Source organism: Heterocephalus glaber, unplaced genomic scaffold, assembly GCF_053883595.1.
Source record: "Heterocephalus glaber isolate CG9 unplaced genomic scaffold, H.glaber_assembly_v1.0 deba00001504, whole genome shotgun sequence".
Classification (NCBI taxonomy): domain Eukaryota; kingdom Metazoa; phylum Chordata; class Mammalia; order Rodentia; family Bathyergidae; genus Heterocephalus; species Heterocephalus glaber.
The window spans coordinates 12,282,759-12,309,411 of record NW_028258324.1 but is presented as its reverse complement, the minus strand read 5'-3'; the positions used below and the strand labels follow the sequence as shown (position 1 = coordinate 12,309,411).

General features: G+C 35.8%; 1 protein-coding gene across 9 annotated transcripts in view; it reads right to left on the bottom strand.

Moving 5' to 3' along the window:
- Ppp2r3a (protein phosphatase 2 regulatory subunit B''alpha) overlaps positions 1 to 26,653 on the bottom strand; it is a 184,016-nt gene that overhangs the window by 107,827 nt on the left and 49,536 nt on the right. For 4 of the 9 annotated variants that reach the window (XM_087186179.1, XM_087186181.1, XM_087186183.1 and 1 more), the window contains exons 3-5: positions 10,041 to 10,307; positions 9,731 to 9,757; positions 632 to 735 (exon numbers count right to left, since the gene is read on the bottom strand). In XM_087186179.1, coding sequence (XP_087042305.1) covers positions 632 to 735; positions 9,731 to 9,757; positions 10,041 to 10,307 — 398 coding nt within the window. Of the gene's footprint in view, positions 1 to 631; positions 736 to 9,730; positions 9,758 to 10,040; positions 10,308 to 13,496; positions 13,983 to 26,653 lie in introns of those variants that run through there. The other 5 variants (XM_021246462.2, XM_087186182.1, XM_087186184.1 and 2 more) reach the window with 2 other exon arrangements.

Genomic DNA, 26,653 nt, shown 5'->3' with positions numbered 1-26,653 from the left:
TATTAAGAAATAACGCCTGGGCTGGGGATTTAGCTCAGTGGTGCCGCTGCTTGCCTCAAAAGTGCAAGGTCCTGAGTTTGATCCCTAGTACCCCACCCCCAAAAGGAAATAACACTTAAAGAAAGAAGGGAGTAAATTGGGTTTGCATTCAGGAAAATTTATTACAGCTAATATTTAAGAATATCTTGATAAACATACTAGACCTTTGTTCCTTAACTGGAGTTCTCAAAAATAATGATTAAAATCTATTAGAATTAAGCTATTTTAACAAATTAACTAGATATAATTCTAAGATGGATTTTATGAAAATAAAATTATATTTTTCATGTTTACTTTTATGTCACTGCTACCAGACTCAAATCCAGAGTTTCCAATTTAACTACTGAAGCTAAGAAATTATCAAATAGCTATTAGGTATTTCTGCAGCTCTATTTTACTGTTTAAAGACATGTAAGATAAAGGCTTATGGCAAAGAACTTTTGTGTGGGTAAAAATGCCTGTGAATCACTGAATTTTCCTTATTGAAAAGAGGATAAAAGGCAAATGAATAAAATAAGTGACCTTAATAAGGCATGTCATGACGACCACACAATTTTTTCCCCAGCTCCACAATGACTGCTCACATACTTACCTCCTCCACACAGTAGTGAATGATTGTGCTGACACAAATCCTGTCTTCTCACCCCCTGCAGCCCTAAACATGGGGGCTTTCCAATAGAGAGGACAGCCACAGATCTGCAAATAAAAAATAAAACAGTGGGCCAAGAGACAATGAAGACATGACACAGCCAAAGAAAAGGTCTTTGTGGCTTTTACCCTTCTTGCCACAGTGGACAGAAGAGTCCTTGGGGGAATACAACTGGGGTTGGGGCAAATACATGTAGGGTAGATTGAAGGGAGGAGGACTGACAGATGGGAAGTAAGAGGTTTACACACATATTTTGTGAAGAAAATGGAAAACCATTTAGCTTTTCCCCATGTTCATTTATAGTGATACTCTCAGATCTGATAGTAAAGAAAGCAGTCTCCCTTTCTGCTACTCTTACATTGTATATTTTCTACCTTCTAGGAAAAAAAAGAAATGATTGAGTATAATAGTTGTATATGCCCTTCATTCCTTGAGCAGAAAAATACAGTCATCTTTATTATTGAGCCATATGGTATTAAAATACTACTACCTATTCTCTTCCTCTCTTTTGTCTAGTATAAAATCCTAGGTTCAAGGACCAGAAAACCCTAGTCTATTCAAGACAACAGCTAGCAAATCTATTATATGGTTATGATTCAAGTAAGTGATGAAAGTAAAATAAAAATGCTATCATTTATGTATTAAAAGTCTTTCATTTATATATTAGAAGGTACCACAAGTAACTACATATTATAAAAGCCTTAGTAAAAACTGGGAATATAAAAAAAGTTTAAATACCCTAAAAGGTATTGACGTTTTTCTCTCCTTAATAAAAGAATCTTCTTTTCAATGCTGTCTTACTCTTGTAAGAAAGGGTTCTTACTAAATTTACCTGAGGGAAAACTATTTCCTATAATTAATAATATTTAACTAGCCTGTCCGTGTGTCCCCCGCCTGCCTCCCGCACTGGGACGGCGGGATGTGCTTGTTCGAGATGCCCTGGAGAGGCTCGCGGCGTCGACCGTGTCAGGACTGACAGCGTGCACGCGCACACACGAGCACACGCACGAGTCCGAGTCGCCATGTCCATGCGTCGCCCAGAGGCCCCGCCCTTCCAGAGCTGTCTCCCAAAGTGACCAACGTGACCGGAAGCATCCGTCTTTCTCCCTGTGTTCTGGTTTTCTCACACCAAATACTCACAGGATACCAGACAGCCCAGCTAAGAAGACCTCGAGCCTACTGCCTGAGTACAAGAACCTCGTTACCACCGTCAGCTGCTCACTGCCAAAGCTGGAGCGCAGGCCTGGTCCAGCTGAACTGAGAACATAGACTGTTAAGCAGAGTTCCTACTTTGGCTATAGTTATTAAGAAGCTTTAGTTCGCCGCCTGCTTTGCAAGCGCAAGGACCCGAGTTCGATCCCCGGTACCAAAAAAAAAAAAAAAAAAAAAAAAAAAGCTTTAGGCACCAAAGACCAAAATATGAATATGAGCCATACTTTATGAATTAGAAGTTAATGTCTCTCTTTTACAGAGGATATGATTTCATGCATGCATTCATTCATTCATTCAGCACACATTTGGGTGGGTGTGTTGGTCCTACTGCAGCTAACAGGAATAGAGTAGCAGGGAGGAGGAAGAGAATGCATCTGCTAGCAGAGGGATGTTTATCTGTGTAACATACATGACATACAATTTGTAATACAGCTATAACATATGCCATAATCGATTATACGTACATATTTTGGCATTTGAGAGAAAGGTGACAATTTTAAACTACACTTGGGAGATGAATGACCCTTCCGGGGATGGGCTAACCTGAGGCTCTCCTTACTTCCTGCTCTAGATCATGCTATTTTTCATACCTAGCAAATGTCCAGCAGTGAAAATGTTTGACAAGTGAGAGTCACCAATGGCAGAAAACTGCCTTCCAGCAGCACACTTTTTAAGAATTGCATTACTTTTCTCAATGAGGAAACAACCAGGTCTGTGTGTGCTACAGGAAATCCCCTCTCGTGGTGCTGGTGGTGGCGGTGGCAGCAGTGGCCCCACTGCATTCCACACGATCCGATCCCCTTAGTCTACAGCGTCTACAGCGGTTCCCCACCATTCGCCCCTAGCAAAACCTTGCCGGCCACTCCCAAGAGGAAACAAGCACCTCTTGAAATACAGATGCAAACTCAGAAGACACAAAGGATGGAGGTCCACATTGCTACATTATCTGGAAAACAAGGTCATTTTGATAAAAGAATTTACCCTTTGACTTCAAGAGATTTTAGTGGATACTGTAAAACTGTGAAAAAAATCCAAGTAGTGTATGAATAAGAAGAAACATGAAGTTATTAAGCACATGGTTTGTCCCACAGTTCAATTAGTGATAGCATTATTAGTCCCATTAAGATAATCTGGTTTCCAAGTAAAAAAGAACTCATATTTCACTTGTAAATCTAAGGACTTGGGTGTAATTTACATTTAATAAATCTCAAAAAATTAAAAAAAATATTTAACTATTAGAAGAGAATTAGTCTCCAAATCTTCCTAATTTTTTACATACACATAAAATATGTTCCAAAATCTAGAACTCTTTAAAGAGTCACATCTAGGCTCTGTTGAATCATCGTCCTTCTACAGAAGATTCTCCTTTGGAGGTGGACTAGATGTGTATCCACCTTAGGTTTAGGTGAACTGCTCCTGCAATGAAGTCTCAGTGCACAGAGGATCCCAGAGGAGCCTGAAGACTCTCTCATCTGACTTAAATTATCCCAAGAGACTGCTCAAGGCTGCTGTTGGTTCATGCCAAAGATGAAGATATGGAAAGAAAATGCAAGTCATGGGACATAAGGAAAGGGCAGAAAAAAGAGGCTGCTGCCACAAAGGCCAAGAAAGCATGTTCTGTCAGCAGAGGAAAATTTAAGATTTCTTAAGTCCAGAGGTTGAATATTTCCACTGAGATCAAGAATGAGGGAAAGGTATTGCTTAGCAACCACCTGATTTTGTTTATTGTATAAATTATAATCACCAAAGTACAAAGCTCACAATTCATATACTTTGGGTGTGTGTAAAATTCAGCTTCCTTAATCCCAGTCCCTCCTTTCACGTGGAATAGGTTGTCAAGGAAATGCTCTTAGCTGCAGTGATCGGCTATTTCAACTTCTGGAAAAGCTAAAACAGTAGTCTACACTGTGGAGGTGGGGGAACCCAAACAGTACAGGGAAGGACTAGAACTGGCTTATCAAAGGGCCTGAAACTTCCACCAGTAGAACTGCTTATGAATTCTTTAGAACTGGAAGGGATTAGAAGTCTTCTACCTTGACATTGGGAAAAAGTCACCAGCCTCAGATGAAACACTCCCAGAGTCTGTCTGCTTAGCACATACTGTGGGGCAATTTCCCTATTAAACAATTTTCAGCCTCTTGTGTATGAACTTATTATGGACTAAAGGCAAAACCCTAAGATGTAAGATACATAAGGAAAATATTTTGAACAGACTGGAAAATGTCAGCCTTTTCTTATACTGAGGTACCCTGAGTACCCAAGTGTTAGGCAGCTTAAGGATAGGAGGCCCTTGGAGAAAATGCCAACAGGGGAAAACGGAAAAGGTGGGCAAGGGCTGAGGACATTAAACTTTGACTATTTAAAAAAATGTATGGCTGGCCTGTATCTATGTAAAATCAAAGAATTAAGACAAGGGGAGCCAGGAGATCAAAGAGAACCTAAAAAGGAAATGATAATAATCTGAAGGCAACAAAATAGAACTTTTATTAACAAAAGGTGAGAACAAACCAGTGTGAAGTCTTTTTTTTTTAAACAAAGGAAGAAAATGGAGAATATATAGGGAGATACAGAAAATGAATTTGGGAAACAGTTTTGGAGGAGGCAAAAGTCAGCATATGGTAAATGAAGTCACTTGAGCCAACGAAATTTTGACTAAAACCTGTAATTTGATCAGAGGGTAGCCCAGCAACATCAGGAACGGGAGAGCAAGGTTTTCAGCTGATACACACAGGAGATAATTACCCAATATTTGTAATGTTTTTTCACCATTTTAGAATGTCTTGTGCCCATTATTTCATTTAGTCCTCACAAAATCCCCATGCAGAAGAGGGAAGGTATTTTTATTCTATTTTGCAGAGGAAGAAGTTCAAGTATAGAGAGGCTGTCTTACAGGTGCTACATTAGCCAGAAGAGAGGTGATAAAGGGCTTTACATGGTTCAGAACCGAGCTTTATTCTTTCTCTTCAACTTTCTGTTAGAGGATAAAACTTTATGATGAATCTTCTTGCCCAGTGTCTGACAAATGCTTTTTTGTTACTTAGATCCTGTTTCTACACTATTTTCATCCTTCTTAGGTTCATTCTCCATTTGTTTTTTTCTCCATTAAGTACAAACTACACACTAAGAACTGAACCAGACATGGGCATTAAAGCTTTCCAAGGCTGTCTGAGGTTTAAGATGAATGGGATAAACTGTACTGACAGATACAGATTTCATAAACACAGTTGGCTCTGCACTTAAAAAAGAGCCCAGTGTTTATGGCTATACTTACATGCCACTAAGAGTACATTGCAAACTCAAGCTGGCCTTCCAAAGAGCTTTATAAACTATAAGAATCCATAAACACATTCATTTATTGCTCTGATGGTTTCATTCCCTGACCTTTAAAGGGTGCCTCTCTTCTGCCTTTCCTAAGTCAACGTGTTGTAAGAATATGGGCAATATGTGCTGTAGGCAGTGGTCACTGTTTCCTGGCCAAAGAAACCCATTCATAGTATAAAGAATGACTGAAAATAAGGGTGACAGAATTTACAGGCCCCCAAGCCAGACCCTTGCCCAAGCAGACCCACTACCCACATCCACAGGAGCACAGAGATAACAAGAACCAGCAGCCGCCCTGCCCTGCTATTCTCACAAGTGCCGTTTATCAGCTAGCCCCAGGGCATCACCCATGGGACTCTAAAATTTTCCACCCTCTTGAGTAATGCCCCTCTCCCCTACCTAAAATACCTTATATCAACCACGAGCACCCTCCTCTCAGTGCCAATGGCCTTCTCGCCCTTGGCCCATCTGCACCCAGATTGCAATAAACTCATTGCATGTTGCTCAGACTTTGCCTCCCTCAGTGGTCTCAATCATGTCTGGGTCTGACCTTACAACAATGAGTGGTAAGAGCCTGTTATAACCAAATAAAAGCTGGATTAAATAAAAATTGGCTAATGGGAAGACATGATTGAATCAATTTTAAATAATTTTAAGAATAAAGAAGCAAAATATAAAATGAGCTGGTTCAGTAATCAAAAATAAAACACAAACTGACATACTCATGTTAAGTTTTGAGGTCATCATTTACTTTTATTTTTTGGTACGGATATTGAACTCAGGACCTTGTGCTTGCGAGGCAGGAAGCAGCACCACTGAGCTAAATCTCTGGCCCTACTTCTACTACTTCCTCATTTTTATATGCAAAGTTAGTTTTAATTTTTTAAAGGTATGAGCAGTTTACCTTGCTACCTACCTGACAATTAAGGACTAAAAGTACAGAACACCAAAGCTTGGCTCCCATGAATAAAATTTAGGGCTATAATCAAGTACAATTTAGATAAATTAATCAGTCATATATATGTAAAATGGCTACCGGTGCTACATGATTAATAGGTATTAAACAGTGAAGTGTTATGTAAATGACTACTACTTGGCTAAACAAAATAAGTTTTCTTTTTTTTAAATTTTATTGGTATATTTTTGATATACAATATAATGACATTCATCACTGGAAATTTGCACCTTTACATAATCTCTCTTGGTTCTGATATTTTCTCCCTTCCCCTGCCCTCCCTTCAATCACTCCATCCCTCCCTATTTACAAAGACTTTGTTTCCATTTTTTCTTTTTCTCATATTAATTCCATTCCCTTCTTTCCTTTTCCCTACCCTTCCCACTTGCCCTTCCCCTTTGCCCCTTTTCTTCCTATTTCACATTATCTATTATACCTTTTAGTCCTTATTTACACTTTCAGTTTCTCACACTAGAGAAACTATTCGGTATTTACACGTGTGGCCTATTTATTTCACTTAAGAGTATCGCCTCAATGTGTATCCATTTAATAGTTTTCTATTTCAAAAACTTTTTATGTTGTCAACTTCAACCTACATATAACTTGGCAAAGTCCTTCTGACTTCTCACCATTCACAGAGCCCCCCTCCCTGCTTTGACTAGGTGCTTTCCTACACACTTCCTTGACTACCCTGGAGTTGAGGCTTTCTGCTTTCCTCTCACTGAATCTATGGAGTAATAGTGAGCCAGTGACCCATGAAGCACAGCAGGGCTATTACACTGGGGTAGGGGGTAGGGTGGGGAATCAGGAAGATGCGGAGGCATAGGGAGAAAGGGGTCCTCATAAGGGGAGTATTTGGAGAGAAGAGGGTTAACCCAGCAGACCTCTATTCAAGAAGGGTAGGTTGCAGGACTGTAACAGTGAGGCACTAATCACATGGATGGGCTCTCCAGACACAGTGGCCCCCAGCTTCACACAGGGGAACTACTACACCTTAATCTGGGCAATTTCTCATTTCCTACCTGAAGCATTTCATGACACCTCCTGACTTTTTCACACAAACTGTTCCCATGCTAGAAATCTCTCATTTGGGATTATGCAGTTAACATGTTATAAAAGAAAAAATTTGAGATGTCCTAAATTTAATTACAAAGGGGAGGTGAAAAAGAGAGTTCTGTTTACAAATAAAATTTCCCAACTGTAGCTCCAACTAATCCAGAAGCAACAATTACTTTTCCTCTCATTCCAAAGCTTGCACTGCTTCCTGTTATCCTGTCCCTCTTATCTACAGCAATGTAGGTAACAGTGCTTTCTTTCTTCAAAGTATATAAGAAATGTTTTTACCTCTGGTCTGGCGGACATTTTCCAACTGATACATAGCCCACATGCTAGTAGTTGCTCAAACTGGTCCCAGGACCTGGTCTTTTTTTTTCCCCCTTGGCTAGCATCTGTAAAAATAAACCTTTTTATTTTAGAGATCTTCTCATTTCATGAGTTTTAACCCTTTACCTCCAAATGTAGATTTCATTCATTCTTGCTAAATTTTAAATTCTGGATTTATATCCATAGCTTCAGCCCATTCAGCACAATTACTGTATTGGTTCTGTCATCTAATATAATAGCCACCTCAAAGAACTGGGTAAGAAAATGCTGAATGCTTGTAGTTTGATGACTAATGGTTAGAAGTTAGCTAATGTCAGTATATGTTCAGAGAGCTAAACATACACAGAAGTAGCATCACGCCAAAACTTAGAGGATTTGTCTCCTAATATGAACTAGTTCTATGACTTCAGGTAAATACTTGTGGAAATAAGTTTTCTTCATAAGTAAAACAGAATGGCAATAGGTAAGTTCTTGTTCCTAGAATGAAAGTTTGTTTTTTATTAGAAACATCTAGGGATCAACAAGCAAGTTTTAAGATGGGAAAGGTAAACAAAGAAAATACTCCTTTCCAGTTCCTTTAAAAACACACTAGTTAAAAAACATCCAACAGTACCACAAATGCTCTGTGAGGTCAGAGTTAGGGGAGAGAGCAGGGTGTTGTAACAGCAGAATGGCTGCACCATTTTGTTTTACACCACCTTATTCAAGATTAGCTGCACTTTGCAAGACTGCTCCTTGAACAGTTATTCTGTTTTAGCCTCTGCCCAGTATTGTAACTTCTGAAGAAAAACCCTTCTTAAATGGCTGAGATACTAGTTATTAGTCAACTATTCCAGGAAAAAAGGAGTCAAAGAGGGGAAAAAAACTGGTCCCCAGACCTCTTAATCAGAAATATTCTTTAGTTTTTCAGAACCACCTGATGGTTTTCAAATACCAAGTATGGGCCAAAGACTTAGTAATTCTGTTCTCTAAGAGAAGGATAATTTTAATTTTCAGGAAAATAATGTATTTATCCAAAGGATTACGGGGACTGGCCCAGGAGACAAAGGTCATTTGTAATTACAAGAATATTCTGATTAAAGAGAAAAAAAATTCCCTGAATGATAAAAGACTGTTATAGGTGCAACTCAACACAGCCTTCTTGTCCATTTTCCCACTACCCTCTTACCCTCATCAAAAAAGCCCTTTATGTCTTTGAGTTCTCCAAGGTAAGAATTTTGAGGATTGCAGTCTCCTTATCTTCTCAGAACCAGCCCTTGAATAAAACTGATTTCCTTCTCACCAACTCTTATTTCCTGAGTATTGGCTTTTGAGCAGTAAGCAAAACAGACTTGGGTTTAGTATCAGCATGACTGGAATGTAGGGACTTCTCCAAAAAGACAGGGTAGATGATAGGTCTTTACTGTGGATGTTGTAGAGGTTGATAGGAGTGGAAACTCATCTTGGAAGGGAGAGCTGGGAGAGTACAAATGCAGAGGTATGCCTGTGTGGGCAAGGAGGTCAGGCTCATTCAGGAAAAACTTTCAGGCAGGTATGGAAAGGATCTCTGATACTGGAATGCCAAAAAGAGAAGTTTTGGTTTTAGCCTGAAAAACAGTAAATTTCAAACTTTTAATGTTACTCCTGAAAGCAGGAGAAATCTTCCAAATGTGCAGACTTGGGCACTACTGCTTTATCTCTTATCTGCCTCCATGTGGCCTTTTATCTACTAAATTCTTCTGAAGCACAACTTGGAACCACTGCTAAATTCTCAGGTATGATATGATTTTACAAACAAACAAACAAAAAAGTACTGCTAGCTTGGGTGAGAATCCCTGAATACTGCTGAGCTGAGGAATGGCATGATCAACTATAACCTGATAGTTATGTTCAGTATTAGTTGTTCTGGGAGGAGGATGGAAGTATAGAATCCAGTTATAGTAGTCTTGACAGTAGGACACTAAAATCTTATATCAGAGGCAGCTGCATATATGCTAAATTGCCAAAGACTTGCTTCCTACTGTCACATCTATTTATTTCTGGGTAAAACGACAATGCTGAGATGGCCCAACAATTCCTTGTCTGGCTTCAGGGCAGAATAACAATCAATGAATCAGAACAAAAGAGACTCCTATTCATTATAAGGAAACAGTTTTTAATAAACAAAGCTATATATTGTAGAACAGACTTACCAGGAATGGAAAATGAGCTTCTAGTCCCTGAAAGCATTCAAGAAAGGAATGTATTTATGAGACAGTGATGTCTTAGAAGAGATTCCTATATTAAATAGGAGGTTGGACTAGAATACCAGTAAAATTTGTATTCAAACTTAAGATTCTATGAAGAGTGATTATAGCTAGAGGTGTATCAGGATCAAATGACTTTTTTCAACATGGGAAAAAGTTCTATGCATACTTAAAAGTAAAGTAAGAGGCAGGGAAGAGGGGGATAATGGGACTGCTAGAGAAATAGGGATTATTAATCAGTTAGTAGTTAAGTTACCTTTGCGATCTTCCCTATTTCACAAATGTTTGCTTTCTGATCTTCAATATCCATAAAAGCAGTTTCAATTTTGCTTAGAGTCTGTTCATGGTTACCGCAAGTATCTGGGAGTCCTTCAGGAAAGTAGAACCGTGGAATGTTTATGGATAATGGTGGATTCACAACATTATTCACAGCAGGAATAGGAGAATGAGGTTGGGGACTACTTGAAAAGGTGGCTGGAGATGGAAGTGGTATTTCAGGTTTCTTTTCTGGTTTATTTTGAATCTGGAAGAAAAATGTGATTATAAGACACAAAAATTCTAAACAGTATATATTTCTTGAGCATCCTCACCAGTAATAGGAAGTCATGTATAAATACAAGAAACCACAACTTCAGACAGTAGAAATCAAGGGCTAACTTTACTACAGGTCAGTAAGCATGTTTCTAGGGAATGCTTTCATATTAAATAAATCAATATATTAATTATTTGTCACTACTCGAGTTTACATAGATTTTAGAAATCTTGCAATATATTTTCCCTTTAATCACTTGGCAGACATTTCAAAATAACCAAAGAACAAGGTCAGTTGAGGTCAGTGGGTGTCTCGAGGTATATGGCTTAGTCTCTTGGAACTGGATTAGTAAATTCCTTTTGAAGAATGTTCTTGCCTTTCTGTGAATTTCTGCTTCTCCTTCAAATGGCAGAAACAAGTTCTTTTTAAATATATAGATATAAAATTTGGGGCAGGGAGCTCTTTTTATTTTCTTCTCTAGCTGAACTTTGTCCAGGTGGAATAATTAGCAGCTTCAGAGAAAATCTTTGTTATGAAAACTAAAGCATTTTTAGTTCTGGCTAATTTACTTAACACTAGAAGCATGCCACTTTTCCCCAGGTACACATTTATTTCCTTTTCTGATATACTTTAAGAGGCAAGGACTGTATCTATTAATTTTATCACAACCAAACTCCCTTTATAGTTAATTAGCTCATTTATAGGTTATAACTTTTCCTTTTTTCAAAAGATATTTGAGTGATGTATCATAAAGAAATATTAGAAAGGACAGTCAAAGGCGGGTGGGAAGGTGATGGGAGATTGCATTACTCATGATTAAGGAAAAAAGGGAAAGGAGGTGTACTACCATTCAGGTAGAAGCTTATTTTTTACCAGTGAGGACTAAATTAAGTTCTGAGATCCCTAACAGAAAAAGTAAAGATCCATGAAAATTTTCAGGCTTCTAATTTCTATGTTATATACCAAGGCTCATGAGCATAGCACTGTGTCAATGCTACATAAACTATGAAAGATAGAAATGGCTTATTTTAAATTCACTATGAACACAAAGTATTATGCAGATGTTTTTCTTCCTTAAATTACTTTAAACATATACTTAAAGTCTGAACAATGATCCCATATAAAACCATAGCCAAAAAAGAAACAGCACAGAGGGAAGGAAATGATACCAGTGAAACACAAAAAACTTAACAGGCAACAATGATGGCTTATTAGTCTGTGACCTTAAGAAAGTTACTTAATCTTTTAAAATTTCAGTAATAATCTCAATTCCTTGGAAGACTGTTGTGAGGATTTAAGGAAATTATAGAATATAATGTAGGTAAAAGGCTCTCAACAGTGGTGGGCACAGATCTGTCCTCAGGAAACAAAATGAGTGACGAAGTCAAAGGGTAGTGGATTCTCAAAAGGTTAAATTATATATAACATGGGACTATCCTTCAGATTCAGTAACCATTTCCATTTGTAAAGCAATTTAAAATTTCACACCACTTTTAAGAAATTGACAGTCTATTCTAAGTAAACATTTATTTCTGCTTTAAAGATAATTCCAAAAGTATTATTACATAGTTCCATGAGTCAGTTAACAGTACAAAGTATTCTTGAAATTTTAATAAGACATAGATCTTTCTTCAGAGGCTTTACCTGGGTCAGTTACATTACTGTCATTTCCTTTTCATTATTTAATGCAGAAAGGGGTTTGTGAGAATACAAGTTTACAATCATCAAGATTCTTTGTTTCCCCAAAATGTTTTCCATGGTATGCTATCAGGGCAGTTATGGATAATTTCAGGGCAATTATGGCCACAGAATTAGGACTGCTGCCAGTGGGGACACACACTCACTAGTGGGAAAGGTTGAGAGTAAGACTTTCAATGTTAACTCTATGCTTTTGCTTTGACAGAAGTAAATGACTTTCAGAACAAAGGCTAAATGACATTCATAACAAAGGCTATCTGTCAAAGCTTTTATCTGAATGGGAAAACATTTCATTATACACTATCTGCTTTTCTTTGTATACTTCTCAACATACAGCAACTCACTGATAGGAAAATATTAATTCACTGGTTAATTCTATTTATAATAAGATGGTGGTGATATTTAAAAGAAAAATAATATAAAACGAATCCATTTATTTTGAACTTTGGGGTATATCAATTTATTTTCCACTGAGTTCAATAAGAGACATATAATTTGAACCTTAAAGTAGTATAATAAACTGATCCTTTATAAACATTATAGAATAAAACCTAGTAATATAAATTTTTACAGATTCACTGGCAAGTATAACACCTGCTCATTTTGAGTAAAGCTGTTTCAGTCCAAGATGGGAGTAGCATTAAAAAAGAATAAGCTGGGTAAAGTACCTTAGTTAAATAAATAAATACATAAGAAGAGGGAGAGAGAAAGAGAAAAGAATTTCACGTGGTTCACCCAAATAATCTGAAATTCTTTTGGGTCAGAATAACTATGAAACTCTGGTTTCTTGCTGGAATTTGGATGTTCAGCATTTGTATAGCCTTTGGTTTATATTACACTCAATATTATGCAACTTGTGAGGTGAGAAACTGGTCCTAAGGTTGTAACCAAGAAAGTAGACTCTGCAAAGTAGTCATCCCAGGTAGAAATCATTAAATCTCAATTTGCTGAGGGAAGACATTTTTTCACAATTTAGTAGAAACTGCCATCCTTCATTGTGTGTATTACACATACACAACTGTCTACATATAAAAACATGGCCTTTAAAAATATTACCAGGATCAATATATTTTTTTAAACAAACATTCCATAGATACAAATATGTTAATAACAGGCTAATGATTCAAAGTGCAAATAAGGCTTTTAAGACAGAAATTCTAATTTCTCAAAAATTCTAGTATTTTTCTGGCTTACTTATAAAATATTTGTTGGGTTGCATTTATTTTCTCTCAAACTGTATTCCCTCTGTACAAGAGAAAAAAAATGTGAGTACTGTACTCCAGGTCCAGGAGGTCTATTTTTAAAGCTGTTGGAATCCCTCTACAAATAGCTTTCTGCAAATAGCTGAACAGAGAACACAGATTAACTCCTTGATCTTATATCAAAATACAAGTGAGCTATAAAATTATTTGTGTTAGTTTTAGTTCACTGTGTGGTTTTATTAGTAATGGAATATTTTAAACAAACACCCAAGTTTCAAACCTGTGTTTGCTGAAATGACTTCAACCGCTTCTTAAACCGTGACGGGAGAACAAAATCACAGCCCCTTGCCAGGAAAGCTAACTCTCCCCTTAAATCCGGGTCCCTTCGTAAAGATGTTTCCTTGATCATCATCTTTGAAAAGTGACCATTTACTTCACAACTGTCCAGCACACTTCTGAAGATAGTCAGATTTAATAAGTTGTCAATCTTGTCAGGCAGAAAGGTATTTTTCTTATCTTCCAAAGAAATTAAATTCAAGCATTGTGCTCTCCCAGCCTCCAGGGACCACAATCCATGCTTGTCCTGACATGTAGCTGGTTCCCAAATACAGCCTGTGGCTCCCAATGCCTGCTCATAATTTTCAAATTAGAAAGACAGCCTGCAAAGGGCCTGCTGCTCTTTGTAGGTAGCTTTATGTCAAACTGACCTGAACATGTTGAGAATACAGAGCCTTCTGGGAAAGGAAGCACCCCCTACTCCAAGTACCAAAGTTAGAAACATTACAGCTGGACCTAAAAATAGCAACGTCTCAGATAAAGCTAACTTATTAAACTCAAAGTATATGAGGTATCAGTAAAGCCACATAAAGCAGTTTCTCCTCAAACTAGGAAAAAAAAAAATAGAATGTTTTCAATTTTCACTACTTAATATTTTCTGAAAAAAAGAACAGACTGAACTTCAAATTTGAAACTATTAAGAATTTTTTTTCTTATTTGAAGGGAACCCTCTAGACTGCTCTAGTGCAAACATGGAGAAAAACAAAAACTTTCAACCTCAAATGGTAATTTAGAAAAACGTGTTGGTCTCAGATTTCAAAATCTTTTTTTTAAAGCAGAAGGCAAGCTTAGTTAAACATACTTTCTTTTGAAGTTATTATAGATGTATTTTGAAAATTTATTGACAAGTGCTCAAGAAAGTGGAACAACTGAATAACGCAGACAAGTTTTAGATATGGCAGATCATCTTTACACCCTTATTTTAGCTAAATTTTACTCAAACAATGATGTCATGGTACATCCTGAATTTATGAAACTTACCTTGAGGAACTTTAAATAAATCATCTCAGATTTAGAAAACATTACATCATTTTATCATATATTAAATACTGGCCTCATCTTGTTATTTACAATAAGCATTTATGTTTAATATTTAGATTTCAGTATTTATTTTTAGTCTCATCATCCAGTATTTATAGTTCTAGATTGTGAAATAAACGTCATTTTAAAAACAACAAAAAAAGTTTGCAATCTTCTTTTATTGTCTCATTTAGTTGGTATTAAATTCTTTAGTTTTCTGACTGGGTGTGGTGGTACATGCCTGTAATTCCAGCACTCAGGAAGCTAAGGCAGGAGGATTACCATGAATTTGAGGCCAGCCTAGGCTACATAGTGAGTTCAAGGCCAGTCTGGAATACATAGCAAGACACTGTTTCATTAAAAAAAAACTTTAGTTTTCCATAACTTAAGTCAGGTTTTTTCCCACTGATTTTGAGATATTCTAACAATTCTACAATCTGTACACTGGGCTTATATGTCTATACTTGTGGTTTAAAGAAAATTTTTTTAAGCTGTGGGACTTCAGCTCATATTAAACCATACCTGAAAGCTTTCACTGGGTACTAAGGTTAAAAAAAGATTACAGCTGAAAACCACTGGTTTTATGCTTTATTTTGAGCTCCTCCTATTTCTCCACTCTTCTCTCTCTCTGGGCTTACATGGTAACATTTATTTATTTATTTATTTATTTATTTATTTATTTTTTGGTACCAGGGATTGAACTCAGGACCTTGCACTTTCGAAGCAGGCACAGTACCACTGAGCTAAATCCCCGGCCCCTACATGGTAACTTTTTAAGCTAGGTAGCTTTCTCATATTTTTTCCTTACATTCCTGCCTAGAATACTTTCCCTTTCCTCATTACTTATCTCTAAATTAAAACAAAAAAGTTTGTTACAAACGCAACTCAGTCTTTAGACTTATGATTTCATGCTTATTCAATTCAACCATATTTCCCCTTCTTTCCATCACCAACCTATAGCTTCAGAGGGATGAATTTTCATTCCTTCCCTGAAAATGCTCCCTTTCCTCAAATTATACACAATCTAATCAGTCTTCAAAATCCAACTCAAATTTTATCTATTTAAGTTCCTTACTATAATCATTAACTCTGTATATACAATGCTTAATGAAAGACTATACAATATCCTTAAATAGCCTCCACTTTATTTACTCTCTGGATTAGTCAATTTCTTGTAAAAAACAGAGCAACCAATGCCTACAACACACTGATGCATGCTAGTGGTTTACTTTGTTATGCTGTCATGTTTTCTAATTTCAGTAACTAAACTGCATACTTACTAAGAGTCAGTTGTGTCTGTCCCCAGTTGGCTTGTGCTGGTTGAACTTTCCCATAACAATAATTCAATCACATATTATATAATGAAATATGAGTGTTGAAAAAAAGTTGTTTATAAAATTTTAAAAAAACAACCAAAGTTTTACAAAGAGTAAACAACTAGAATATTTTTGCTATAAAATTAGGTATAGGTAGAAAAGAAGAGAAAAATCATTAAAATCTAGAAGGTATCTACATTTAAACTGCTTCTCTGATTTCAATCCCCCCTAAAGAAATGAAAACTAGAAATCAGTCAACAAACATATTGCAGGTATGATTTATTAAAGAAAGATATCACAGAACTTATGAAATTTATTTTCAAAGAAAAGGCTTTGGCCCTGTATCAAAAGACATCTGAGGAAGTAGGAAGAAAATGTTCAAATGGGAAGGGGGGAGGGAAGAAGGAGAAGAAAAGGGAAAAGGAAAAAAAAATAGGAAAAAATGGAAACAAAGCTTTTGTAAATAAGGAGAGGAAGGTTTGAAGGGAGGGGAAGGGAGGGGAATGGGAAAAAAAAGAGAAATCAAGATATATTATGTACAGGTATAAATTCCCTATGAGGAATGTGAACATTATGTATATCAAAAGTAAGTCAATAAGATTAAATTTAAAAAAAATGAAATAAAAACAACAAAAAGACATCTGAATAAATTAACACTTTGAATTAACATGTTTAAGACATACATTTAAAAAATACATACTTTATGATTTCCTACAGATCATCAGACTCAATCATGTTCACGTAAAGAAGCTTCTATTTGTATTATTTTATAATCTAATAATTATTTCCCAATAGTGTCTAAACCCTTGAGGCAAGTTCAATTTTATAATCATTCACTCATTTAAATATTTTTATGATCACTCATTATGTGCCAGACACTTTGCTGGGTATGATGATAGAGAGATGATAAGGAAGTGGTGTCCTTTTCCTCATTGCACCTCCTAGAATAATGCTGATTTGGAACAAAGGACAAGAAATTCTTGTTATTCCATTTACTTCCTATAACTCTGAAATTTCAAAATCAGAACAGTGGTTAAAAGTCACAACAGTGATTAATAGTTCCTCAAAGGAAAAAGTCTGCTCGGTTATTTCACTCTTTTTTTGTTTTGTTTTGTTTTTTGGTACTGGGGACCGAACTTGGGAGCTTGCACTTGTGAGGCAGGTGGCAGAACCACTGAGCTAAGTCCCCGGCCCAGTTGTTTCATTCTTAAGAAATCATTTCTCTATGTCAGTGGCGCTGAACCTATAGAACACGTGTCATAGTGGAATGTTTGTATCATTGAAAGCTCTAAAAGGTTCACCATCACTGGGTTTTTTCATTGAGTCTTTTGATTAAATAAGATCTAAAAGTTTTGATTTATTAAACTCTTTTCCAATAAATTCAGAAGGGAGAAGACCAGGACCTCTTAAAGGCTTAGAAAAGAAATAGTCTGTGTTAATAAAATTACTGACAGAGGAGGACTAGCATAAAATTAGTTTATTTGCTTTTTACTTGCTTATTTGTGTTTTTTATGGAAGTATACCTGCTTGGTTCTAGAAAGGGATAGATGACAACTGGAATATAGCACCTAAGAACATGGTTTTTAAAGTGAACTCCTTTTTAATGGACAAAGATCAAATAAATACTAGGGAATTTCATCATAAATAAAAATGTGTTCTGTGATCGCTCTACTTTTCTATCTGCTTTGATCACAAGGGGCTAGGAGCTATAAGGGAGAAGCTGTTTCTGGGTGAGAGTTCTCAGCTGGTGGGACTATCCAGAACAAGGAAGACTAGAGAACTATAAACACATAATTTATAAAGTCAGTTTAAGAACATGGGAAATCAAGAGCAATGGGCAGTTAAAAGAGAAAGAGTCAATTTTGAGGTCTTTCCAGTGTTCTTCTGGAATAAACTATGAGATCTTTTCTCTTTCCCTCTGCAGCATATATTGAGTCTATTCCAAAAAGACAGCTGGCCATCAGTAGGTGTTTTTTGTACAGCAACATGCATATTTTCTTGGTCTGCAGATCATTCATGAACATACCCTATCTGAAGATATGGGTAGTCCTATCTGGACCATGTACTCAATCCAGATATCTAGTACAACTGTAAGAGAGTTTGACTAGAGTATGCAAGAGACTGCTGCTCTCTGTTGTAGGTATGCCTGGGATTTAGCAGTTGTTACCTTAAGATCCAGATGCCTAGACTGGGATTCCTTTCCATGCTTGCTCTGAAGAGGATATAGGGAATAGTAAATTCCTGAGTATGGACTTTATAGGTTCCCTAGTAGAGTTGTATGGAAGAGAAATTGGCCTCTTTTCACCTTAAAAATGAATAATTTCTTTTAGGATACCCTTTATTATCTCAAGCAAGAAAAGATCCTCCCTTACCACATCATAACAAGACTTAGAGAACTGAGGAAAAGTTTAGAACAAGGCTGTATCTCAAGGTAAGTGAGAGTGGGAAGGAAAAGGAGAATAAAATTCTGTGCGAGACCCAGCACATTCCCTTTTTATAGAATTCATTCTTTGAAGCTTAGTTTGAAACTCAGGAAAGATTTTTTAGAACTTTCCAAATCCTCTTCTAATTATTTGACTTTCCCTTTTTGAATATGAAGACAATGTTGAGATACAATATTTAATTCTCCCTTTCAGGAAAGAATCAGTTATATGGAACATTTTAGGAAAAAGTGGAGCCAGGTGCAATGGCACACACCTGTAAACCCAGCTCTCTAGAAGGCTGAGGCAGAAGAATCAAAAACTTGAGCACAGCTTGGCAACTTAGTGAGACCCTAGTATCAAAATAAAAAGAAAATAAAAAGGGCTGGAGATGTAGCTCAGTACTATGGTCCTAGGTTCAAACCCCAGTCTCATACACACACACACAAGGAATGCAGGTCAGTGGTAGTGCCCCTAGGTTCAATATCTTAGGACTGGAACAAAGTGGAGAGGTTGATTATGCAGAAGAGAGAGAATCACTTTGAACGTTTGAAGAAGTAAATCACTTATTTTTTATTTTTTGGTACCGGGGATCAAATGTGGGTCCTTGCACTTGTGCAGCAGGAGGCGAAAACACTGAGCTAAATCCCTGGCCCACTAATCACTTATTTTGATTTGTGCATGCAATATGTCATGCCAAAATAAGTCTATCCTTTTATTCTATATACTAACACAGAAAGTTGTTCACCAGTCTCAGTTGAAAGTGCTGAAGGTGGTTATGGAGAATAAGATGATAGGAACAATTAAAGACTAAGTTAGGAAGGCCTTTGGGATAATCCGGGCAACAAAACTGCAAAAATCTGAGTGATGGAAACACACTAAAAAGCAAGGCTGGGAAAAATCAGCTCAGCCATGAGACTTGTGTTGAGGTGAATATCAGAAGTAGGCCCAGAAAGACAGCACTCACTCTGAAGTGACACCAAACAATGTCCTCAGAAGGTGCTACAGGACAAAAAGGTTACATATGAAAGAGGAGGTTGTGGTATACTAGAAAAGTACTTCTAATTTACAAAAGGAAGCTGGTTGTTTTCAGAAAAAATACTAAGTCAAAAGCCTTTATCAGTTCACACAAAAATCTACACATGAATGTTCACTGCCACATTATTCATAATAGCTAAAAAGTAGAAATAACCCAAATGTCCATGTAATAATGGTAAACAAAATGAAAGGATGAACAAAATGTGGAACCCCAAATAATGGAATATTATTTAGCCACAAAAAGGAACAAAGTACTACATGCTACAAAATGGTAAACTTCAAAAACATCCTAAGTGAAATAAGTCAGTCACAGATGTATGATTCCATTCATATGAAATGAATGTCCAGAATGGGCAAATCCATAGAAACTGGAAGTACATTACAGCTACAAGGGACAGGGGTGGGTTGGGGTGGGGACTGACTGCTAATGAATATGGATTTTTTTTGGTAATGAAAATGTTCTAGAATTAGTGCTGATGGTTGTACAACTTTATGAAATATATGAAAAACTATGTAATTTAAAAGGATGAATTTTATATAGTAAGTGAATTACAGTATATCTCAATTAAAAAGGCCTTCTCATCTTACGGTTCTAACCTGGTAAGTAGTTAAAAAGGGTGGAATCATATACTTTATTTAAAATATCACTATAAATAGGCTTTATGAGGAAACTGATTATAAGTTAATTAGCCAATTACTCTTAATTCTAAAATTCAATATCCCTGTCCTTTATGCGCTAACTTGGTGTTTTTCATTGGTTAAATAATAACGCTATTTTACTCATATAATAAAATGCTGAGGTGTGCAAAGGAGGATGGATAGGTGGTTATCTATGGTTTCTCTGCTGCCTATCCTCTAGCTTTATGTTGTAGCAAAATAGGAAGGCCTATGTGTTACCAAGAATACCTAATAAACATTTTTGTGCTACTGCTACTTCAATTCCTTCCACATGACAGGAACATACTGCATGACTAATAACAGAAAAAGTACCCAAATCTAGTATTTTTACTTTCAGTTTTTCAAACACTTGGAGTATAGGTAATTCTAGGATACAGTAGTGTAGGAAGAGAATGAAGAGCCTAAAATTTCTAGGTGTAATAACTTTTAGATCCCCAGAATTTCCAGTTTCTGGAGTTCACCATCTTATTAATCTGTTTTTCTTCATCCCTTAAGGAATTACTTCAGTTAAAAATTGCTTAAGAGTACAATTCATTTCTGGTCTATAAATATGTTAAACAGCTAAAGTTAGAAGGTATGAGGGGTTTCCATTTTACTGACATGTAAAATGAATATACGGGGAGGGAGACAGAAAGGGGAATAAAGAGGAGAGGAAAGAAGGAGAAGAGAGAGCGAGAGAGAGAGAGAGAGGATTTCTCCAGAATTTTGGGTACAACTTGAATTCATACATATCAAAATTGAAGGCTAGAATGGAGAGCGAAGGATATCCTGGTGATAATGAGTATCATATTATAAATATAACAGCTGATGGAGCTATGTCTCTTAGATGCCACAATGCTTTTTAGGGTAAACACCTAAACTGTGATCTCCAAAAGTATATTATGAGAGGGGATGACAGAACCACCCCTCTGACATAGTCTAGATTAGCTACCATTTGCTGGTAATCTCAGGGGAAATGGCAGGACTCTCAAAGATCTGTATCTTACTCTTTGTTCCTATGAAATAGAGAGACAGCAAGGTACAGTATGATATAGTTAAGCTCATGAAGTGGTCACTGGTAATTCTATCCATTTCTGAAGATGGTCATGTTAGGAAAAGCCTACATTTAGGGGCTCAAGTCTGGATATAATAGTGGAATCTCTTTGGGTATCTTAGAAAAATTACTTTTATTTTTTCTTTGTACAAAAAGATGATGTTGGTTGTCATGAAAAATTTAAATACTACAGAAATATAACATACAAAGAAAAGGTCCCTATAAAAGTGACGACGATTACTAGCAAATATCTACTGAGCACCCACTAAGTGCCTGCCACTAGTTTAGGTTTTGGAATGGAGTAATGAACTAAACATAAATATGTAAACTATAAATGATTGTTACCATATTACTCAAATAGATGAATTCTGTTTGGCAATATTAAAATTATTAAATCTTAAAATTATTAAAGCCATTTAAAAATCTTAATATTTTAACTTATACTTTTTACTAATCTAGGCATATTTTCCCTTCAGTTGAAAGGTTTACACTACACTTAAATATTATAGTTTTTTTAAAAAAGCAGTCTTTCTCTTTATTTACTTTAATTTTTCCTCCTTCACTGAAGAATCTTCCCACCACCTTCCAGTCTTTCAACTATAAAAATGGAATTAAAAAAAAAATTTAATTTAAACTTTTTTGGTTTTTCAGACAGGGTCTTACTATGTAGCTCAGGCTGGCCTCAAACTTGCAACGATCCTCCTGGCTCAGAGTGCTGGGATTATAGGCATGTCTGGCAAAATGGAATTTCTAAATCTTTGTTTTTACTAAAATTAAGTAAAAATAACTATTTTAGGGCCAGGGATTTAGCTCAGTGGTTCTGCCTCCTGCCTTGCAAGCAGAAGGAACAGAGTTTGATCCCTGTGTACCAAAAGAAAAAAGAAAAAGAAACCCTCACTGCTGAAAAATAACTAATTTTGAAGAGATATTCAGATTTATTATTTTAACCATTAACATGTTATTGCCTCATGAGGCTAAAAACAGTCCAAAAATAATTATAATACCATCAGCTGGTTTTAATAAAACAGAATTAAGGTATCATTATCTGAATTATCAAATCAGTAGTTTCTTATTATTTTAATATTCCATTATCCTCCATGTGAAAATATGTCCTCAGTAATTCATTTATCTGATTATGAAACTCTTTGGGATCTCAGCCATATCACTCATTTGCTTCTTTATAAGCTGTTCTCTTAATTCTTATTTAACTTTCTTGCTGGGCCATCTGTGTACTTTATTCCAGAACCTACAGAGTTGTTGCCTGTCACATGGAGGCTTCGTGAAAAAAGTACACTGTATTCTGAAGATACATTAGCCAATGATAGAGAACAACACAGTGAGAAAGTCTTCATGCATAGGGAGGAAAGAAGAAAAGAATATTTAGGACAGAAGATTTAAAAAAAGCTGTCTTAGGTGGAAAATCAGAGACAAATTGTGACTAAGGAGGAGAGAGGAGATAAGCTATAGTCAGAATCATTCATGAAGAATTTACTGTACTCTGGGCCTATTTATTTTTTAAAAAATGATCCTCTTGCTGCAGCCTCCAGAGTTGCTGAGACTGTATGTGCATATATAACTGCACTCGGCTTTATTTTTATATCTATTGGTACACTGAATATCACAAACCACTGATAGTTTTTGCTACTGATATTTAATAATGTTTCTAAGATTTCCTATGCATTTAACAAAATAGGACACTAAACCTTATCAATAGTTGGCTTTGCTGGTCTACCATGAAATACTATCTAAACCAGGAGTCAGCAAACTTTCCATAAGTGGCCAGACAGTAAATATTTTAGGCTTTGGGGTCTCTATTGTAACTACTTTACTTTGCAGGAAGAGCACAAAACCACCACAGATCGTATGTTAATAAGTAGGTGTGCTGTGGTACTGTCACCAGCAGGCTAGACTTGGCCCCAGACTGCCCTGATCTAGACCAATCCTCTATCAATTTCTCAGTATCTTTCTAGTACTTTCTACTTGGCTCCTTCTTACAAAAGAGTTTTGAATTTCATTAATATCTGGATAACAAACACTGCTCACTCTTGAGAAATGTTTTTGAAATTTGTATTGAAATATCAATGTCATTAACACTGTCAAATCAATCTTTTTTTTCCAAGCAATGTCAGTGAAAGTACTGACCATATGCTACATTAATCAAAATGTTTTGAATAACTGTTCAAAAACTTCCGACTGTTCAAAAAGAAGAAGCACTTAATTTAAAATTTAATCTTTAATGCTTTTGCATAAACATAAGCCTATGTTCTGACCTTTCTTAAGGCAAACTCTTTGCCTTAAATGGTAGAATATTTAGAAATTTGCACAAAATACAAAAAAAATTAAAGCACTGTTTTGGACAGTTAAAATAGAAAGTTGTATGACTCTGTATGTGTATAGATTTTTATACACATATGTATATACAGGCTGACTTGATCTAGACTAGTAAATCCACCCTGCAAGTTAACTCCCTGTTGAAATGGTTGCCTTAAGGTGTTTGCTTAGTGGTGCACATAGTGTGGTTAATCATTAGCTACATTGTTTCCCAATGAGTAGAGCAATGGGAAGCACACTCTGGCCTACCAGCCTTTGAAAGCATGTGCCTGACCTGTGTGTGTGCAGAGATGATGTGGATGTGAGCAAGCATGAAAGACAAAGCTGCTACTCTCATGAATGCTACTGTAGGGTTTTTTTTCTTCTGTCAAACTGCTACTTCTATTATGGAAGACAAAAGCATTTCCATTTCAACAGTTTGTCAGGTTTATTAATGTTGGTCAAAAACTGATATGTTATAAAAAATGAAAAAAATCTATTAATTTTGAGGCAAAATTATAAAAGTAAATGTGTAGGTAACCTATTTATATACTGCTATATAAAGTATTTTTTGAAGAGAGATATGCAAAGAAATTATTACCTACATGAGATGTATATTTACAGAATTTTTTCATCCTGGCTACTGAGAATATTAAAAAGTGGATATATTTAACCATAACATACTGTGATTCATCAAGTAGCACAAAGTTTCATTTCATGGAATTTATCTGTTGACGTTAATTTAAACTATCACTTGTTTTATCATGTGGGAACATAGGTTATATAAACAAAATATAGGATTTTGAACTAACGTTGATTCAAGTTGTGTTGTCTTACCATACTGTCTTTTTTTTTTTTGGTACCGGGGACTGAACTCAGGACCTTGCACTTGCCAGGCAGGTGGCGGAACCACTGAGCTAAATCCCCCAGCACCCCCATACTGACTTTTCTAAGTGCTGCCAATTAAAATGGGAAGCATTAATCTGTTTTGAAATGTTTGCCAAAACTTTGGTAGTATCTTTAATAAAGATATTTGTCTCTAGCATCCAAGAAAATAAAAAAAATTTTAATCTTTAACCTACCTCTCCTATTTTATTTCCTATTACTCTCTGTTCATTTCCTCTGTATAAGGATAAAATCACGAAAAACAACACTGTATAAAAACTTGTAGCGGCAGAAAAATACCAATTTCAGAATAGTAGTTATATGTGCAAAAAGAAGAAAATACTAGGGATTTTAACTATATCTGAGATGACTTTCAAAAACTATGAATATGATAATGAAAACACTAAAGCAAAGATCTAAAATATGGCAAGATACTAAACTTTAACAAAGCTATGTGGTAGGTGATAAGAGTACTTTTTATATCATTCATACTTTTTGTCTTTAACAGGGTTGATGAACTATAGTATATGGGCCAAATCTGGCCCACTGCCTGTTTTACACACCATTTTGTACCCATTCCCACCCTGCCCACCGCTGAGGATTAAACTTAGGGGTGCTCTGTAACTTAGCTATACCCTAAGCCCTTTTTACTTTAAAAACTTTGAGACAGATCTTGCTAAGTTGCCCAGGATGGTCTTGAACTTGCCATCCTCTTGTCTTTAGCCTCCAGAGTATATGGGATTATAGTTGTGTGCCACCACATCCCACTTTAAGTTTTGTTTTTTTTTAAAGAGAAAGTTTGCCACGGGACATTGATTTTGTGACACATAAAAGCCTAAAATATTTACTGTCTCGCCTTTCACAGAGAAAGTTTACCAACTCCTGACTTAAAACATTTCATGAGAAGAAAAAATTAAAAGAAAAAGTGGAGGCAACTAAATCAAAGAATGGTTTGTCTTCTTGTATTAAGTATCAACATGAATATGACATCTTACTTCTTTAGTTTTTCATTAATAATTTTTCAACTTTTATCAATCAGAAATCTCAAAATTTTATTTTATGATATTAAAATTTATTTATAAGAAGTATGGGAAACAGTATTTTAATCAGATTGTTATTTCATTCCATACTTGTAAAAAATACTGGGAAGCTCATTTAGAGCCCAGTATGGCATTATTAGCAGCTATACTTCGGGACCTCACTGTGGGCCTGTCAGGGCTTCTGAGATGAGAGGTATCAGCAGGAATCTGTATCATTTTTTTCCATAGCAGACAACTAAGGAAGAGGGTTGAAAAAAGCAAAATAAAACAAAAACCAAAATGCTGTATTACAGTAAGTGTTTCTGGCTATATTGGTTTTGAGATGTGGTATAGGTCATCAGAGAAGGTCATAGTTTTCTTTTAATAGACTGTTGTGCTATGGAGAAAACAGTGAGTTAATACATCTAAATGCTAAATGCTTAGCGTGCTTTAGCTCACAATAACTGGTAGCTCTTAAGATATTACCATTGCTATATAGATTTTTGTTTTCTTTATAAAATTTTAAGCACACCAGTATTTTGTGACTATGAAAGGATTTTTTTATTTTTAAAATTAATTCCCAGTTTCTCTTCCAGTGACAACCCAAGTAAAGATATTAACATCTGTGAATCAACACAAGTCTTACATGAAGAGATTTTACAGAAATGTTCAGTGAACATCTGAAGATATTTAAACTCAAATCATTTTATAACCTTAAAAGATCCATTGTTTTAAACTTTAATGTCACTAAAAACTAAAAATGTACACAGAATAGCAGCCACAAAATATATACCGGATAAAACTATTCATCTTATAGCCCACTTTCTTTCCCCTGCTCAAATGAAATTTTTAATAAGACTAAAATAGTATATCACTTGATTTTTTTTTTTTTTTTTTTTTGTACCAGGGCTTGAACTTGTGTCCTTGTGCTTGCACAGCAGGCAGCGAAACCACTGAGCTAAATTCCCTGGCCCCTTATCACTTGATTTTTAACATGACCACATAAATGTTACTCATAATATCCTATTTAAAAAATATTACATAACATTTAAGAATATACAAAAAAGGTATAATCAACATGACAAAATACCGATCGTTCTAGAACCCAGATTATGAAAGAGAACACTATTTCTAATACTGAGTCCCCCTCCCACACCCTTCACCAGGGTTAACCATTGTTCTAAACACTGTATTTGTTGCATCCACATATTTCTTCATACTTTTGTACAAATTTACTTATCTTAAAAATTCATATCATTATTTTATAACTTGTTTTTGTCTGTGAATTCATACAAAATGACACATGTGAACATTCATGTGATAGAGATCATGTTTACCAAACAGTAGTCCAAATGCCTCTGTATGCTTCCCAGATTTTAAGA